We start from the raw sequence: 19583 nt of genomic DNA, 5'->3' as shown, positions 1-19583 counted from the left end.
TAGTCGATGGCTACTACAGTATAACTCTACAGGACTCACGGACAGCCTAGTAAGAGAGGAAACTGCACTGGGATGACCCACCCTATAGATCTCTGCTGGTCTAACAGCCTAGTGAAGCCAAAGAGTACGAACCAAGAGGCTATCATTTGTTAGCATTTGGCACCTGGATAAGCAACAAGCCTGCTACAGAAGACTGAAGAAGATACTCCTACAGTACAGTCCCCTATACTCCAGTGTTGAACTTTATATAGTATTTTTCAAAATAGAAGATATCACGTTTTTCTTTAATCTTTTCTTTGTAAATAATTCCTCTAGCTAAACTACTTCTTGGTTACAGGTGTGAGTGTTTGTTTTAGTGGCGTAGTCTCTCAGGTTAGGTGGGTGTTTGTTTGGCAGGGTGTGTGGTGCCGCCCTGTTTGCGGGAGGTCAGGTCAGCGGTGGCGGTAGTGCCTCATTAGGGGGACGATGCAAGAGGGGGGGCCCGAGAGCTTGAGGAAGGAGTGCTGGAGCAGCTCCTGGGCTGTGGCTCGCTGAGACGGCTCTCTAACCAACATCAGGTCCAGGAAGGCCCTCAGAACCGATGATACCTGACGGAGAGAAAAGGAACATATTACTATTTATTTGACTTAGGAGAATAACTGACATTAATAAACATTTCTGTAAATGTGCCAATTTAGATTATAATGAAATAAATGAACCCTGCTGACCTTGTGTGACTCCTTTAGCCGTGGGGGCAGGTTGTCTCGTATCCTCCTCATGGCCTGTAGAGGGGGTTCGTTAAAGTATGGGGGTTCCCCATCTATCATCTCTATCACCATGATGCCCAACGACCAGATATCCACCTAGCAGGCAGTGTGAATGGTGTTATTGTCTTTTTTCACAGATCACTATATACAACATTATACAACGGGTGTGTCTAATCCTGAATGGTGATTGATTAAAACCGCATTCCAGCCGGTGTTTATTCCACAAGTTACCCCCGGCTAAATCTATGACGTAAAAATTCCTATTTACTCTGTTCCATCTGACTGAGCAATCCACTGTCTCATCAGCCAAGCCAGGCAAGTTTTAAACTTGATCTCCACTATAAAAGCATCCAGACATTATCTCACATTTCTTTTAGACTAACATTTAGTTTTCAATCACAGAGATTTGTATAAACCTTGCTGTCTGTCTCTCCGACATTTGCAACATTGTTTCAATATAAACATTTGATCTCCAGCTGTCCCATAGTTATGAACGTGTAGGAGTCGGGACGAGACAGACAGGCAGAAATCATGAATCAACTGGCATCATTTTTATGGATATATACAAAGAAATGTCAATTGAAAAAAGGTAAAACGAAACGAAGTGCAGCTAGTTTACAGTCTTTACAACTTCAGTTTGAAGTGATTGTGTTAGCTGTGCTGTTGGCTAGCCCCTCTAAACAACAGTGTCCTGATGAGAGAGCACATTTTCTATGCCAGGCGTAATTGCGCCTCATTAGCTCATTGTTGTGGATGTATCCTAATAAATGTCACTAGAAAACAGTTTAAACAAATGCAAATGCTACTGTTGTTATTCTTTTTGACGTTTGATGTGACTGTAAGTTAGCCGTAGTTGGCTAGCTAGCAAGCAAGGGATAAGAACGTTGCCAGCCAGTATGGCAATGGAACATTTAGAACAAACTACTGGGTGCAGAACAAAAAGAGGGAACGACGGTCGCACTTCTGGCAACCAAACCAATAGAACGAATGACCAGCAGGCTTGGGTAGCAACTCCTAGATTTGTGTTGGGACTATATCTTACAGAAGGATGAAATAGTATGAATAAATTCATTAAAATAACGTTTTTATGAAAATATGTAAACCATTAATTGAATATGTTGGTAACCCATTGTATAAAAGTGATAATACCCTCGAAGCAGGTGTTTGGACGATACGGTGCATTCGGAAAGTATTCAGACCCCTTCCCTTTTTCCACATTTTGTTACATTACAGCCTTATTCCAAATCTTTCCTCATCAATCTACACACAATACCCCATAATAACAAAGCGAAAACTGTTTTTAATAAATTTGTATATATGTCTCACTTTGCTATGAGACTCGAAATTGAGCTCAAGGTACATCCTGTTTCCATTGATCTTCTTGAGATGTTTCTACAACTTGATTGGAGTCCACCTGTGGTAAATGCAATTGATTGGACATGATTTGGAAAGGCACACACCTGTCTATATAATGTCACACAGTTGACAGTGCATGTCAAAGTGAAAACCAAGCCATGAGGTCGAAGGAATTGTCTGTAGAGCTCCGAGACAGGATTGTGTCGAGGCACAGATCTGGGGAATGATACCAAAAAATGTCTGCAGCATTGAAGGTCCCCAAAAACACAGTGGCCTCCAGCATTCTTAAATGGAAGAAGTTTTGATCCACCAAGGCTCTTCCTAGAGCTGGCCGCCCGGCCAAACTGAGCAATCGGGGGAGAAGGGCCTTGGTCAGGGAGGTGACCAAGAACCTGATGGTCACTGACAGTGCTCCAGAGTTCTACTATGGAGATGGGAGAATATTCCAGAAGGACAACCATCTCTGCAGCACTACACCAATCAGGCCTTTACAGTAGACGGAAGCCACTCCTCAGTAAAAGGCACATGACAGCCCGCTTGAAGTTTTCCAAAAGGCACCTAAAGGACTATCAGACCATGAGAAACAAGATTCTCTGGTCTAATGAAACCATGATCGAACTCTTTGGCATGATTGCCAAGCGTCACGTCTGTAGGAAACCTGCCACCATCCTTACAGTGAAGCATGGTGGAGGCAGCATCATACTGTGGGGATGTTTTTCAGCGGCAGGGACTGGGAGTCTAGTCAGGATCGAGGGAAAGATGAACGGAGCAAAGTACAGAGAGATCCTTGATGAAAACCTGCTCCAGAGCGCTCAGGACCTCAGACTAGTGCGAATGTTCACGTTCCAACAGGACAATGACCCTAAGCACACATCCAAGACAACGCAGGAGTGGCTTAAGGACAAGTCTATGAATATCCTTGAGTGGCCCAGCCAGAGCCCGGACTTTAACCTGATCGAACATCTCTGGAGAGACCTGAGCTTGAGAGGATCTGCAGAGAAGAATGGAAGAAACTCCCCAAATACAGGTGTGCCAAGCTTGTAGTGTCATACCCAAGAAGACTCGAGGCTGTAATCGCTGGTGAAGGTGCTTCAACAAAGTACTGAGTAAAGGGTCTGAATACTTACACTACCAGTCAAAAGTTTTGACAAACCTACTCATTCAAGGGTTTTTCTTTATCTTTACTATTTTTTACATTGTAGAATAATAGTGAAGACATCAAAGTTATGAAATAACACATATGGAATCATGTAGTAACCAAAAATGTGTTAAACAAATTTTATATTTGAGATTCTTCAAATAGCCACCCTTTGCCTTGATAACAGCTTTGCACACTCTTGGCATTCTCTCAACCAGCTTCATGAGGTAGTAACCTGGAATGCATTTTCATTAAAAGGTGTGCCTTCTTAAAAGTTAATTTGTGGAATTTATTTCCTTCTTAATGCCAATCAGTTGAGCTAAGACAAGGTAGGGGGGTATACAGAAGATAGACCTATTTGGTAAAAGACCAAGTCCATATTATGGCAAGAACAGCTCAAATAAGCAAAGAGAAACAACAGTCCATCATTACTTTAAGACATGAACGTCAGTCAATATGCAACATTTCAAGAGAGCGAGAGTTGCACCCTTTCTCAAAAAACCAACACTCGATCCCTCTGATGTCAACAACTACAGACCAGTATCCCTTCTTTCTTTTCTCTCCAAAACTCTTGAGCGTGCCGTCTCTAGCCAACTCTCTTGCTATCTCTCTCAGAATTACCTTCTTGATCCAAACCAGTCAGGTTTCAAGACTGGTCATTCAACTGAGACTGCTCTTCTCTGTGTCACGGAGGCTCTCCGCACTGCTAAAGCTAACTCTCTCTCCTCTGCTCTTGTCCTTCTAGACCTGTCTGCTGCCTTTGATACTGTGAACCATCAGATCCTCCTCTCCACCCTCTCCGAGTTGGGTATCTCTGGCGCGGCTCACTCTTGAATTGCGTCCTACCTGACCGGTCGCTCCTACCAAGTGGCGTGGCGAGAATCTGTCTCCGCACCACGTGCTCTCACCACTGGTGTCCCTCAGGGCTCAGTTCTAGGCCCTCTCCTATTCTCGCTATACACCAAGTCACTTGGCTCTGTCATATCCTCACATGGCCTCTCCTATCATTGCTACGCAGACGACACACAACTAATCTTCTCCTTTCCCCCTTCTGATAACCAGGTGGCGAATCGCATCTCTGCATGTCTGGCAGACATATCAGTGTGGATGACGGATCACCACCTCAAGCTGAACCTCGGCAAGACGGAGCTGCTCTTCCTCCAGGGGAAGGACTGCCCGTTCCATGATCTCGCCATCATGGTTGACAACTCTGTTGTGTCCTCCTCCCAGAGTGCGAAGAGCCTTGGCGTGACCCTGGACAACACCCTGTCGTTCTGACCCGATCCTGTAGGTTCATGCTCTACAACATTCGGAGAGTACGACCCTGCCTTACACAGGAAGTGGCACAGGTCCTAATCCAGGCACTTGTCATCTCCCGTCTGGATTACTGCAACTCGCTGTTGGCTGGGCTCCCTGCCTGTGCCATTAAACCCCTACAACTCATCCAGAATGCCGCAGCCCGTCTGGTGTTCAACCTTCCCAAGTTCTCTCACATCACCCCGCTCCTCCGCACACTCCACTGGCTTCCAGTTGAACCTCGCATCTGCTACAAGACCATGGTGCTTGCCTACGGAGCTGTGAGGGGAACGGCACCTCCGTACCTTCAGGCTCTGATCAGTTCCTACACCCAAACGAGAGCATTGCGTTCATCCACATCTGGCCTGCTGGCCCCCCTACCTCTGCGGAAGCACAGTTCCCGCTCAGCCCAGTCAAAACTGTTTGCTGCTCTGGCACCCCAATGGTGGAACAAGCTCCCTCACGACACTAGGACAGCGGAGTCACAGCACCACCTTCCGGAGACACTTGAAACCCCACCTCTTTAAGGAATACCTGGGATAGGATAAAGTAATCCTTCTACCCCCCCTTACCCCCACCCCAAAAAAAAATAAAAAAAATAATAATAATAATAAATTAAATAAAAACATATTGTAAAGTGGTTATCCCACTGGCTATAAGGTGAATGCACCAATTTGTAAGTCACTCTGGATAAGAGCGTCTGCTAAATGACGTAAATGTAAATGTAAAGGACACCAATAAGAAGAAGAGACCTGCTTGGGCCAAGAAACACGAGCAATGAACATTAGACCGGTGGAAATGTGTTCTTTGGTCTGGAGTCCAAATTTGAGATTTTTGGTTAAAACCGCTGTGTCTTTGTGAGACACGGTGTGGGTGAACGGATGATCACCACATGTGTAGTTCCACCGTAAAGCATGGAGGAGGAGGTGTTATGGTGTGGGGGTGCTTTGTTGGTGACACTGTCAGTGATTTATTTAGAATTCAATGTACACTTAACCAGCATGGTTTGGGCTTAGTGGGACTATCATTTGTTTTTCAACAAGACAATGACCCAACACACCTCCAGGCTGTGTAAGAGCTATTTTACCAAGAAGGAGAGTGATGGAGTGCTGCATCAGATGACCTGGCCTCCACAATCCCCCGACCTCAACCCAATTGAGATGGTTTGGGATGAGTCGGACGGCAGAGTGAAGGAAAAGCAGCCAACAAGTGCTCAGCATATGTGGGAACTCCTTCAAGACTGTTAGAAAATCATTCCAGGTGAAGCTGGTTGAGAGAATGCCAAGAGTGTGCAAAGCTGTCATCAAGGCAAAGGGTGGCTATTTGAAGAATCTCAAATATAAAATATATTTTGATTTGTTTAACACTTTTTTGGCTACTACATGATTCCATATGTGTTATTTCATAGTTTTGATGTCTTCACTATTATTCTACAATGTAGAAAATAGTAAAAATAAAGAAAAACCCTTGAATGAGTAGGTGTGTCCAAACTTTTGACTGGTACTATATGTAAATGTAGTATTTCACTTTTATCAATCTTTTATACATTTGCACCAAAAAAAAACGGTTTTTGCTTTGTCATTATGGGGTATTGCGTGTAGATCTACCCCCCAATTTAATCAATTTTAGAATAAGGCTGTAAAATGTGGAAAACGTAAAGGGGTCTGAATACTTTTAGTCTTGGGCCTAACAACACCCTTACCAACATATCTTCCAAACACACACTTATTCAGACATTTGAATGTGTTATTTGGCAACGTGTGTTCTTACCTCCGTGCCGTAGGGTAACCGTGAGATGACCTCCGGTGCCATCCAGTAGGGTGTGCCCACCAGAGACTTCCTCTTGGGTACCTCTTTGGACACTTGGGCGCAGAAGCCAAAGTCTGACAGCTTGATCTGTAGGAACAAAACATATTTGGTTGATAATCTCAATGTGTTATCTATAGGAATTTTCTGAGCACTTTCGTACATGGGGACACAAAAATCCCATATAAAATTTGAGTTATTTTTTTCCTAATTTATTTTACTAGTATACATTATGGAAGTGTGCTGCCTTTTTCAGAAAATATATTTAGGTATGAATATTAACTTTTTTTCAATCAAAAACCCTCTATAATGGTTTTACCATTATAAGGAACATTGACCTCTTGGGATGAAGAGGTTTTCATATAAGCCACTCTAATCCTGGTTCTATTATCCCTTAATTAGCCATCCATCACATTCCAGCAGCTCGTTAAGAGGCATTAGGCAAGCTTTAATTAATAAGGACTGGGTGCTAATTGATTATGATCTCCTCTCCTCTTGTACTGCATCACTGGCACTAGCACAGAGGTAGGTTACTGTGTGTGTAGGGCAGAGTTTCAAGTAACATTGTATCATTTGACATTATGTGAGAAACTGGGTGTCAGGGTCAGTTGTGTGTATTCATGGATGCCAAAGACAGCCAGGCTTCCCCAAAGTTTTTTTTAAAATTAGTTTTTTTTACAAAAGATATATATATATTTTGTCTCTCTGTGTTTCATAATTTTCCTTCAATTCGCAAGAGGCTGGAATGTATCTCACCAGAGAAGACATCCGAGCAAGCAAAACAGCGCTCCTCTGTCTCTGTATGTGTAGGCCAAAAGAGTATGACATTGTTGCTGCCTGTAGCATTGAATGCAAGGGAAGCCAGTGAGCATTTGGCCTCCCTTGATAAAAAAGAAATAAAAGAATAGCCAATCAGTGTTGAGCTAAACTAAGTGAGCTCAACTGTGAATGGTTCTGGCGCACCCAAAAAAAGTGTAAAGGGAAGCCAGTTTGGATTTGGCTTCACTCCAATCACATCGCATCGAGAGCATACGTCATTGACAGAAACTCGTTGTGCATCTTGTTGTGTTGTTGTCCTCCGGTGGCTAGCTAACTACCTAAAATTGGCCCTTTCCTAAATTATCCATGGATGGAGATAGGGATTTGGACTTGTGGTTTCACTTAATTCTCCGTACTGGCCAATGATTATAACAGCAATTCTGATCCAACCATAAATTAATTCATTGTGCCCCTGGCCTGAGAGGATGGAAGTTCAAAATGTAGCTAGATGTAGAAGGCTAATGTTAACTTGATAATGTTGCACATTAAGGAAGTTAGGCTAGTGAGCAAGTTTTTTAGCCAGGTAGCCTAGAACAACAAAAAATGAAAGCGTGTACTGTATGACAGAGTGATAGACCGTTTCTTCAACATGAAAGAGGAGGATGGCATTGGCGTTTCTCTACAAGTAGGGTGAGTCAACATGCTTTTTCTACTTGCATGAACGCACATGCACACGCACACACACACAGAAATCAGCCACATCATATTTAGCATACAATGATTGGACTAAATCGTTTTTAGTAAGTATAGGTGATTTGATGATGTCGGAAACATTAACTTGCTTGACCATGCTGTACAGTCGTGGTCAAAAGTTTTGAGAATGACACAAATAGTAATTTTCACAAAGTCTGCTGCCTCAGTTTTGATGATGGCAATTTGCCATGAAGAGTGATCAGATGAATTGCAATTAATTGCAAAGTCCCTCTTTGCCATGAAAATGAACTTAATCCCCCAAAAACATTTCCACTGCATTTCAGCCCTGCCACAAAAGGACCAGCTGCCATCATGTCAGTGATTCTCTCGTTAACACAGGTGAGAGTGTTGACGAGGACAAGGCTGGAGATGACTCTGTCATGCTGATTGAGTTAGAATAACAGACTGGAAGCTTTAAAAGGAGGGTGGTGCTTGAAATCATTGTTCTTCCTCTGTTAACCATGGTTACCTGCAAGGAAACACATGCCGTCATCATTGCTTTGTACAAAAAGGGCTTCACAGGCAAGGATATTGCTGCTAGTAAGATTGCCCCTAAATCAACCATTTATCGGATCATCAAGAACTTCAAGGAGAGAGGTTCAATTGTTGTGAAGAAGGCGTCAGTGTGCCCAAGAAAGTCCAGCAAGCACCAGGACCGTCTCCTAAAGTTGATTCAGCTGCGGGATCGGGGCACCACCAGTGCAGAGCTTGCTCAGGAATGGCAGCAGGCAGGTGTGAGTACATCTGCACGCACAGTGAGGCAAATACTTTTGGAGGATGGCCTGGTGTCAAGAAGGGCAGCAAAGAAGCCACTTCTCTCCAGGAAAAACATCAGGGACAGACTGATATTCTGCAAAAGGTACAGGGATTGGACTGCTGAGGACTGGGGTAAAGTCATTTTCTCTGATGAATCCCCTTTCTGATTGTTTGGGGCATCCAGAAAACACGTTGTCCGGAGAAGACAAGGTGAGCGCTACCATCAGTCCTGTGTCATGCCAACAGTAAAGCATCCTGAGACCATTCATGTGTGGGGTTGCTTCTCAGCCAAGGGAGTGGGCTCACTCACATTTTTGCCTAAGAACACAGCCATGAATAAAGAATGGTACCAACACATCCTCCGAGAGCAACTTCTCCCAACCATCCAAGAACAGTCTGGTGATGACCAATGCCTTTTCCAGCATGATGGAGCACCTTGCCATAAGGCAAAAGTGATAACTCAGTGGCTCGGGGAACAAAACATCGAAATGTTGGGTCCATGGCCAGGAATCTCCCCAGACCTTAATCCCATTGAGAACTTGTGGTCGATCCTCAAGAGGCGGGTGGAAAAACAAAACCCCACAAATTCTGACAAACTCCAAGCATTGATTATGCAAGAATGGGCTGCCATCAGTTAGGATGTGGCCCAGAAGTTAATTGACAGCATGCCAGAGCAGATTGCAGAGGTCTTGAAAAAGAAGGGTCAACACTGCAAATATTGACTCTTTGCATAAACTTAATGTAATTTTCAATAAAAGCATTTGACACTTATGGAATGCTTGTAATTATACTTCAGTATACCATAGTAACATCTGACAAAAATATCTCAACACTGAAGCAGCGAACTTTGTGAAGACCAATACTTGTGTCATTCTCAAAACTTTTGACCACGACTGTAGGTCATGTAACCGTTTGTTACATGCAATATGCTTTGTGGCCTTCACCGGACAGAGGTTACTCTCCGGTTTTGTGAGGAAACAAAGGTGTGGATGAATGTATTCTGTCACTGTGTCTTCTTACTGTCTTGGCCTTAGGCCTATATTCCACGATCACAAGGCATATGGTTATAAAGCAAACAACACAATTATCACAACACATAGGTTGTAATATGGCTTTTACTTCTGGCTTGGCTGCCCCAGTGATTTTACCCATGCACCGCTGCTGGTCAGGGTTACTCTACTATGGATAAACCCATGTTTCTAACCACAGTACGTGCTTTAGCTGTGACCCAACAGGTACTGGGCACAACCCACCAGTCAAGCCAACATCTGGAAAACACTCTAGAGTCCTACAGTGTTACAAGTTACTTCTGTACATTCTTTATGAGTCCAGAATCCACGTGGTCTTACCCGTCCATCGCTGGTGAGGAGGATAGAATCACTCTTGATGTCTCTGTGGATGACTCCCTGTGTGTGGAGGTAGGACAGAGCCCTCAACACCGACACACACACTGTGGCTATCTGCTCCTCATTCATCCTGAAACAAACACGTGGGTTAAGATGGAGGTAGGACACCGACAAACACACACACTATAGCAAATGTGTTCTTTCACAAGGTCCCTATGAACTTTTAAAAAATATATATATATATATACTAGGAAGATTAGAACATCGTAGGAACATGAAATTCATGGTAACCATGGTAACTAAGCTTAACAGTCGTGTGTGTGGTCCCATATGGGATGGGGGTAAACAGTACGTCTGGCTGATTCCACATAACTCCACTGAACATTAACATGAGGCCCCAGCTGGCGAGAACCTCCCCCATCATCACACACACATATGCACGCACGCACACACAGACACAGACACAGACGACACACACACACATTCACACACATACACACACACATACACACTGACATTCTCACACAAAACACAGACACACGCATACCAACACAACACAAACACACATACACACATACACACACACTAATACACACACACTTTTACACTCATCATATGCTGCTCCTACTCTGTTTTTTATTTTACTTGAATTATTATCTATCCTGATGCCGTCACTTTACCCTGCCTTCATGTACATATCTACCTCAAATACCTCGTACCCCTGCACATTGATCTGGTACTGGTACTCCCTGTATATAGCTCCACATTGATCTGGTACTGGTACTCCCTGTATATAGCTGCACATTGATCTGGTACTGGTACTCCCTGTATATAGCTCCACATTGATCTGGTACTGGTACTCCCTGTATATAGCTCCACATTGATCTGGTACTGGTACTCCCTGTATATAGCTCCACATTGATCTGGTACTGGTACTCCCTGTATATAGCTCCACATTGATCTGGTACTGGTACTCCCTGTATATAGCTGCACATTGATCTGGTACTGGTACTCCCTGTATATAGCTTCATTCTTGTGTATTTTATTCCTCTTGTGTTACTATTTTTATTCGTATAATTTCTTTAAAACTCTGCATCGTTGGGAAGGGCTCGTAAGCCACGGTAAAGTCTACACCCGTTGTATTTGGCTCGTGACAAATCATTAAAAAAATTAAAATAATAATTCACACACACAGCTCTCATCTGCAGCCCCTCCAGCACTCTCCTCCCTGTACCGTCTCACTCCATAGGAATCCATTGTCTTAGCAAGGAACAACTCGCAACACACACACACATAGACACCCCTCCCATCGTAGAATGTACCAGGTATTTTGGTAACACATGTTTGTATTGAGAATTGCAAAACAATCTAGAAAATGGGAGGTTGATGTGTAGACAAAGGAGATTCAATGCTTCACACACATATACCCACACACATACATACACAAAAACACGTCCACAAACAAAGACACCTGCACAAATGATTGCCGAGATAGTACATTATTTTAAACAGGGAATGAAAAAGAAAGTGTATTGTTTAATGAGGCTGTCAAAGTTGCCAAGGGCATCACACACACACACACACCACACACACACACACACACACACACACTGTAGCGCCATCAGCTGATTCTGTGTAAAGTACAGTACATCCACGACACATCCTCGTGAGGTTAATTGAACTTTGTTGCTAATTGAAATGGCTGAGGAACATGAACACGACACAGAGACAGGCCATTCTGGCATTGTAACACTGTGTGTGTTGGCAGACACCCAGGGAAAGAAGTGGGGGGGGGGGGAGAGAGAGAGAGAGAGAGAGAGAGAGAGAGAGAGAGAGAGAGAGAGAGAGAGAGAGAGAGAGAGAGAGAGAGAGAGAGAGAGAGAGAGAGAGAGAGAGAGAGAGAGAGAGTGAGTGAGCAAGAGAGAGAATGGTAGTGATAGAGAATAGATAGAGAATAAGAGAAAGAGAGAGATAATGATGGAGAGAGAGAGATAATAGAGGTGAGGGGAGTACTCACCTGCAGTGGGACTGTTTGTGTGCGTGTTCTCCTATTCAGCTCTACACAGTGAGCAGTCATTTATGCAACAAAAGAGTAGACTGAAATAGATTTGTATAATTCACCTGACCTAACAGATGTGAATTCTATGACTGAAACGTGTTGCTGATAGTCCTTTGATGGCTATTAATTGTGTTAATGACACAAATACACGTGCCTCTTTGAACTAAGTGCAATAAACTGTAAGAGATATGGTTGTTCCTACACATGAACTACAATATCTAATTTCTAATCCCCCTCTGGTTAAAAAATATATCAGGATTTGTTTGTGTTAGTAAGTAGATTGAATATATTCCAATTGCCCACATCTTCCTATTATCGACACAATTCCTTAGTAAATGGGACACACCCAACAAAAATTATCAAAACAGCTGTGTCGGAGAGAAGGATGAGACAGGGAGGTGAAAGAGGGATTCACATCTCCTCACACAACTAATGAAGACTCTTCTCTCCATCTCACGACTTCACGCTGACAGGGACGCCACTGCGTCCTCACGCAACCGTGTTATTAGCACCCGAGACGGCAGCACACAACACTGACACACGCCAGGCAAATGACTGTAATTAAAAGACCAAGGACACAATGGATGTTAATCTAAACTACGAGGCGTTGAGAGGTTTAGGAGAAGACACCGAAACAACAAGGAAAGAAAGAGATATAAGTTTGAGAACTCCTGAAACCAGATCCGATGGGGGTTATTGAGGAAGTTTGTTGCGCATCTGCTTAGCTTATTCACTTCCTGAGATTAATTAGTGAGACAACGATCCAAATACTCTTTGTTCAGACACAGTGAATTGAAGACTCATGTTAGCGCCACAAGCTAATGCTTAGGTAGCCATTAGGAGAGAGGTGAACGGACTAGTGGCAGATGATTGGTTACCTCGTGTGAGTGACAATGTCTGTCAGGGCCCCGCCCTCCAGGAACTCCATAACGACCCAGAGCTCGTCTCCAACAAGGTAGCTGTTGTACATGTCAACCACGTTCTCATGGTGATAGTCCCTCATGATCACCACCTAGAAACAAACAAAACAACAAACACAGGTTACATCACAGATAGACAATATACCAGTAGTGTGACAAAGCTGACCGTACTGTGCATCAGAGCATTAAAACCAAAAGGACTGGTTATTTCCAAAAATGTATGATATGTATTTAAGAACAGAGGTTAAACGGGGATGCTAAAAGTAGACAATGCTAAAAACGTTTTAAAATGCAATAAAAAACCTTTCTACGAAACGGACAGCATGGCTACCTTACTTGTGGCATTCCCACACACCAGTCTGCTCTACACAGCCTATACAGTACCTACCTGAGTACCAAACAATCAAGAACAGGTGTGGCCAATCAATTCAAAATGTCTGCCACCAACCCTGCAGAATAAGGTGTGATTGGCAAATGTCTTTACTGAGTGGATATGATTATGAATCATGCAATGAAACTGGGCCCGGGTAGAACAGTGAAACATACAACATTGAAATACTAAAACAGTTTGGAGGATTATAAGTGTCCAGTGAAGATGTCATCCTCAAGAAGACAGGAATTCGAGTTCGAATTGTTTCGCAAACCATTTGACCTAGGACCAGCTCTGATAAGCTAGCTCAAACTTGCTCGTTTCACAATGGTGTTGATTGCCTGCCTAATGTCCTAGAAGAAAACTAACGCTGCTAAACTAGCTAGCTAACTCAACCACAGTTTGCCTAGCCTGCTTCATGTTCAGCTTTACCTAGATATATTCCCGTCTATTGATGAATTGGTAACTGGCTACTGATGAAGCTTGAAAGCAAACTTCTCCTCCTGATGTAGGCTACAGTGCCCTCCAAGTATTGAACACAGATCAGTTGTTATTTTTGCAATAGGCTATTCCAAAAACGTGGATTTGAGATTCAATTTCAATGAATGAGGATAGTACATTATTATTATTTTGGGGTACTTGTAACCATATTTTTTTACATTCTAGTCCTAACCTCAGATTTAGGTCGAATCTAAATGTCAATGTCTACATTGTATGATGGAATTCATTAAAGAGAAAAATAGCAAGTAGCCTATATCACAAATTAAATAAATAAATGTATTAGCAATCTTCTTTTCTAATTTGGATGTTGCTATGGAAGCTTAATGAAAAGGGATTAGATTGGGGCCTAAATAGGATAACATGAAGCTTCAAAATAGCACGCCCACACGAGCACGCACACACACATAGACACACACACACACACAGACACACACACACTATTATTATTATTATTAATCATCGATGTGGGTGCGAAAATATGTAAGGACAAGATACTTGATGTCTCTTGTTAACATATTGTAAGTCATGCCACCCACTTCATTCAAACAGAAATCTCTTCATGACAGAAATACTGTGGCTGACTACTGAGTAATAGCTCTATGGTCTTGCTACATAGAAGGCAGGAATGGTACAGTAGGGTAGAGATAAAAAACTTGGCTCACCTCTTTCCAGAACCAAAATAACATTAGCTTGTTGCCTTGGCAACATCTAAATCAGATTCACTAACATACTGCTCTGATCAAAACATCTGAAGTACAGAAAATACTCGTATGTGAGGTAGCCTAATCTCAGAGACTAAAAACGTGCTTTATAATTTCACTCTGTATGAAATTGTTGACTGTTGAAATTAGAGGCCTACACTTCCTTACCTGAAACTTTGAGGCTGTTAAAGAAAAATAATACAGTACCAAAATCGCTTGGTCTCCATTGGGACAAACAACCCTTGACCCCTAACACCTGACCTCTCACCTCGTTGAAGAGCAGTTCTCTCCTCTGCTGTTTCCTCAAGTCCATTTTCTTGACGGCTACCTGCTTGCCACTATGTTTCTCGCTGGCGATGCACACGATGCCCGTCGAGCCCTCGCCAATCTTTATGAAACTCTCCAGGTACTCTCTGGGGTCACCTGGGGTCAGACACAGACAGAGGCTGATCAATGTTTGCTGCTCCCAGCAAGATACTTTATCTACGAAGCTTCTGTTCATTATCTACAAACTAGCAGAATAACTTTTCTACCTGTATATTTTAACTCCTGTGATTTGGGATGTACTTGTATTTCTTTCTTAGGACTTCTCTGTATTTACCTGGGTTGACGACGAGCTGCAGGGCAGCCCTGAACTGTTCGTGGGAGACCCTGGAGGGCTGGGTGTCTGAACTGGAGCCCCAGGAAGGAGGGGGGTAGGCCCCCGGTGGGATGTAGGGGGACGATGGCTGGGAGTATGCCCCCTGGAGGAGGGAGGAGAGAACCGGTTAATACCTCTACTGCACTGTCGGTGATGATCTTTGCAGTGACACACCTGCATCTCTGAGAGTCATATGTAATTGTAGATCATGATCTCTTTAGATCTTAAAAAAAGATACGCATGCACATACGCATGCAGTCATGTAAACACGCACGCACGCTTGCACACACGCACACACGCATGTACGCACAAATACACACGGTAGACCCACCTGTGGAGTGTATGGCGGGCTGGGCTGTGATGGTGGGTGATGGTAGGGGGAGGGTTTGTAGTGGTGGAACACAGGGGGGTACTGGAGTCCAGGGGGGTAGCCAGAGGGCTTACTGTGGCTTTGAGGTAGTTTGAGGGGCCCGCGGGGGTATGTGTCAGACCCTGGGACCTGGGGACTCCCGTCTCGAGATGACTGGTCGTAATCACCCTGCAAGAGATGGAAGACAGACAGAGACAGTGTTAGAAAGATAGCTAATACCCTGAAAACATAAGCTATTTAAGCTAGATTAACTAATATTAAAATAATACGCTTATAAGATGATAGCCAAAAGTGTGATTTGTATAAGTGCAAACCCTGTTTAAGCTTGGTCGCCATACAAACACATAGGAAAGAAAACCTCACCAAACAACAGAGAGTCTCCTTACTTGCATTATGAATATAAAACTATCAGAGATATTTCTCTCCCTCATCAGTTTCTGTATTAATTGTGAAATATCAGCTCCTGTCCCTGTGACCTGAGTAGGTACATTAACCCTGGACAGGTGTAACAGAAGGTGTTTAGTCGAAGGGACAGGGGCTATACTTTATCATTAATATCCCTCCCACACAGACCCAAACACTGTTCCTCCAATACCCCATCCATCATACAACTGCTGTTAGACCAGGGAACCTCCATATCTGGGGCAATGCTCCACATCGTTTCTCTCCTTAGTCTCGTTTACAGTACCTGTTAGATTATATTCCTACAGTAGACTATATTGGAGGGTGGGCTGTGTTACCAAGTGTGGTTGCAGGGTTTTGCTCCAACCACGCAGTAACAATCAAGACTTTGAGTAGAAGAATCAGCTGCAGCAAAACCTGATTGTCCATCCTTGCTCTATTCTCTCTCTCTCTCTCTCTCTCTCTCTCTTTCTCTCTCTCTCTCTCTCTCTCTCTCTCTCTCTCTCTCTCTCTCTCTCTCTCGCTCTCTCTTTCCCTCTCTTTCCCTCTCTCTCAAATTCAAATTCAGATTGCTTTAGTGGCATGAAATACAATTTGTAGATATTACCAAAGCAGTATAGTGGTACATCATTTCAGTAAATACAGTACAATGCAATGGGGATAATGAAATACAGTTAATTTCAGTAGGAATAATAATAATAATAGTACATATAATCGTGCCATACTGCTGTTGTATTGCGTAATCTTCGGTCGATACATTTAATTAAATACAAATAAGATTATACAAATAAAGAATGGCTAATAAATAAAAAACAACAACATGTACATGGACGATGGTTACACTATGCATTACTTGTAAGTTATATACAATGTAAATACTGTACTTCAGGGAATTAATGGTCATGGGATGTCCCTCAGGCTATGGCAATCATATACATATCTGGCAGTAATATTTGCGGTTTCTCCCTCACCCAGAATAATTCCAGCTTTATGTCATTAGTAAATGCACAGAAGTTGGGAATTGATTTAGATATATATATAAAAAAAATACAAAAATTATTATCTTATTTGGGAGTATTTCTCACAGTAGAGGAAAACGTGTATCCCTGTCTCTCCCTCTCCCTCTCCCTCTCTCTCTCTCTCTCTCGCTCTCTCTCTCTGTGCTGGGGTGGTTTAAAGCTGTTTCTCCATGTCCTAGGTGGGTGGCGATGAGTCATAAGTCTAGCTCAGAGAGAGGTGACAAAGGGACACTTCTCTCCCTGACACTAAACTTTATGCATTGTGAGTGGGACCTTGCATTATGCCTTCTGCATGAGAGGAATCCCAAACAGAAAGCAAGAGTATGGTGTGTGTGTGTGTATGTGTGTGTGTCAGTCACCGAGTCCCCTTCTCCTTGGTCCAGCCCTTACTACTCTACCAGGTAGTACATCTAGAGGTGTTTTATGGCATCACAACTCACCAGTGACCCTGTATAAATGTGATTAAGGTGCTGTGAACTGGTTATACAGGGTATTTACAGTGTTATTAACTAAGAATACAGCAGAGCCAAACATATATGACTTGAATTAAAAAAGGATTTCGGAAGGTAACATTGTATGATTCTGATTATAATATAGGTTGACTCTTAATATTATGTTGCACAAATACCCTTTTATTTTATTTTGTATTTTTTAAAACATATTTATCTTTAGACTTATTTTGAAGCCTCATTTAATAATAATGATGTTATTTTATTAGGTACGTTATCAGAGAAGAACTCCAAATACTGTCTTTGCCTAAATGGATTTTTAAAAGTACACTGAATTATAGCTGTGAACTGCCCCTGGTCATACTGCATAATACAGGGCTGAGGCTGTGATATATAATATCTAGACTAATAATCAATCTGGTGAAGACGAGCTGCCTCCAGTACTGAGGAGATGATGCTCTGACTCCCAGAGTTAATGAAATTACCTCCCCGAACACACACTCCCCCCAAACATACACTCTGAAAGGACACACAAACACCCCTCAAACACACACTCCCCTAAGAACACACTCCGAACACACACTCTAACCGGACATGAATAGTCTCCTAATAAAAACTTGACGACAAGAAAGAGGCAGGGTAGGAGGAGGAAGGGGGAAACCTCAACATTAAAATCTCTCTCTCTCTCACACACAAACACGCACACACGAGTAAGAGGAAGGTTGGGTCGATGTGTGGGGATGGTGGTATAATTATGTGACGTGGACTCGTTTAATCAATCACTGTGAGGCGGCGGTGCTCCTCGCGGCCCTCAGGAGGGACGGGGCTACTCTCCAGACCCCCTATCATTGGTGGGCACCGGCGGCTGGTTGTCAGCCAAGGGTCTCCTGATCCATGTTGGTTAAACGTGCATTAATCTGAATTTGGCAGGGTAATCAACAACCCAACTGAACTGTGAAATTGAATTCCGCGCTGGAACATCGTTGGGCCGTTTTTATGCGAAGGCTGCAGAAAGGAGAAAGTGCAGCAACACCAATTTGTCACCGAGAGCTGCTGCTGCGGCAGTGGAGGAGAAGCTGTGTGTGTGTGTGTGTGTGTGTGTGTGTGTGTGTCTGTGTGTGTGGCTAAGTCCCCGTGCTGTCTACTGTTATACCCCCGCCGGCTCACAACAAAAAGGGGGATTTTGTTCAATGACTGAATTGAAAGAGAAAGAGAGAGAGAGGAGAGGAGAGATGAGAGAGAGAGGAAAGAGAGAGAGAGAGAGAGAGAGAGAGAGAGAGAGAGAGAGAGAGAGAGAGAGAGAGAGAGAGACAGACAGAGAGACAGAGAGACAGAGGAGAGAGAGAGAAGAGAGAGGAGAAAGAGGAGAGAGAGAGAGAGAGAGAGAGAGAGGAGTGAAAGAGGGAGCGAGAGGAGAGGGAGAGAGAAGAGAGGAAGATATAGGACAGAGAGAGAGAGGAGAGGGAGAAAGAGGAGAGAAGAGAGAGGGGGGGAGAGAGAGAGGAGAGGGAGAGAGAGGAGAGAGAGGAGAGAGAGAGAGAGGAGAGGTGGGTTTATTACAAGGTCCATGAGGCAGGAAGAATGGTGCTTCATAAGCTGCCAGATCACTTACAACACGCTTTAGTTTTTTTAACTGTTATTATACCGATGTTAGTAATCTCCTACACGCGTCACGACACATATTTTGTGACTGTTTTTTCCAATACCTCTCTAAGATCTCCTACATCTTCTTCAGATGGAACTAAACAGCGTGTCATGTAGTGAATTCTGTTTCAATTATAGGCATTATAGGCCTTTCTTAACGTGTATAAAGTATAGTCAGGTACAGTAGTTTCCTATCTTGCTCAATCACAAGCAAGTTCATTGTAACAAAAAAAAACTCTCACCACAAAAACACTATTTCTGTTTCTACCTCCGTGTGCATTTATTTTCCCAGAGTGTATGTTTACTGAGGCATTGGAGGTTAAGTGGTTTTCATAAGGCCACCCTTAACATTAGGAACTGCTACTTCCATGGCACAGGCTGACCAGGTGAATCCAGGTGAAAACTATGATCCCTTATTGATGTCACTGTTAAAGCCACTTCAATCAGTGTAGATGAAGGGGAAGAGACAGGTTAAAGAAAGATTTTCAAGCCTTAAGATAATTGAGACATGGATTGTGTATGTGTGCCATTCAGAGGGTGAATGGGCAAGAC

The 19583-nt window shown here is 43.2% G+C and overlaps 1 protein-coding gene across 1 annotated transcript in view; it reads right to left on the bottom strand.

The window, feature by feature from the left end:
* Positions 1-431: 431 nt before the first annotated feature.
* LOC311108375 (serine/threonine-protein kinase PAK 5-like) overlaps positions 432-19583 on the bottom strand; it is a gene marked incomplete at both ends in the record, with an annotated part of 49229 nt that continues 30077 nt past the window's right edge. Inside the window, 8 exons of the mRNA XM_084151011.1 lie at positions 432-587; positions 708-842; positions 6307-6432; positions 9960-10086; positions 12894-13027; positions 14776-14930; positions 15109-15250; positions 15479-15685. Coding sequence (XP_084007137.1) covers positions 432-587; positions 708-842; positions 6307-6432; positions 9960-10086; positions 12894-13027; positions 14776-14930; positions 15109-15250; positions 15479-15685 — 1182 coding nt within the window. The remainder of the gene's footprint in view (positions 588-707; positions 843-6306; positions 6433-9959; positions 10087-12893; positions 13028-14775; positions 14931-15108; positions 15251-15478; positions 15686-19583) is intronic.

This window comes from Coregonus lavaretus (genome assembly GCF_964263955.1).
Source record: "Coregonus lavaretus genome assembly, chromosome: 33".
In the NCBI taxonomy this organism is placed as follows: Eukaryota; Metazoa; Chordata; class Actinopteri; order Salmoniformes; family Salmonidae; genus Coregonus; species Coregonus lavaretus.
The sequence above is the reverse complement of the archived record's forward strand: the minus strand, read 5'-3'. Positions and strand labels throughout refer to the sequence as shown.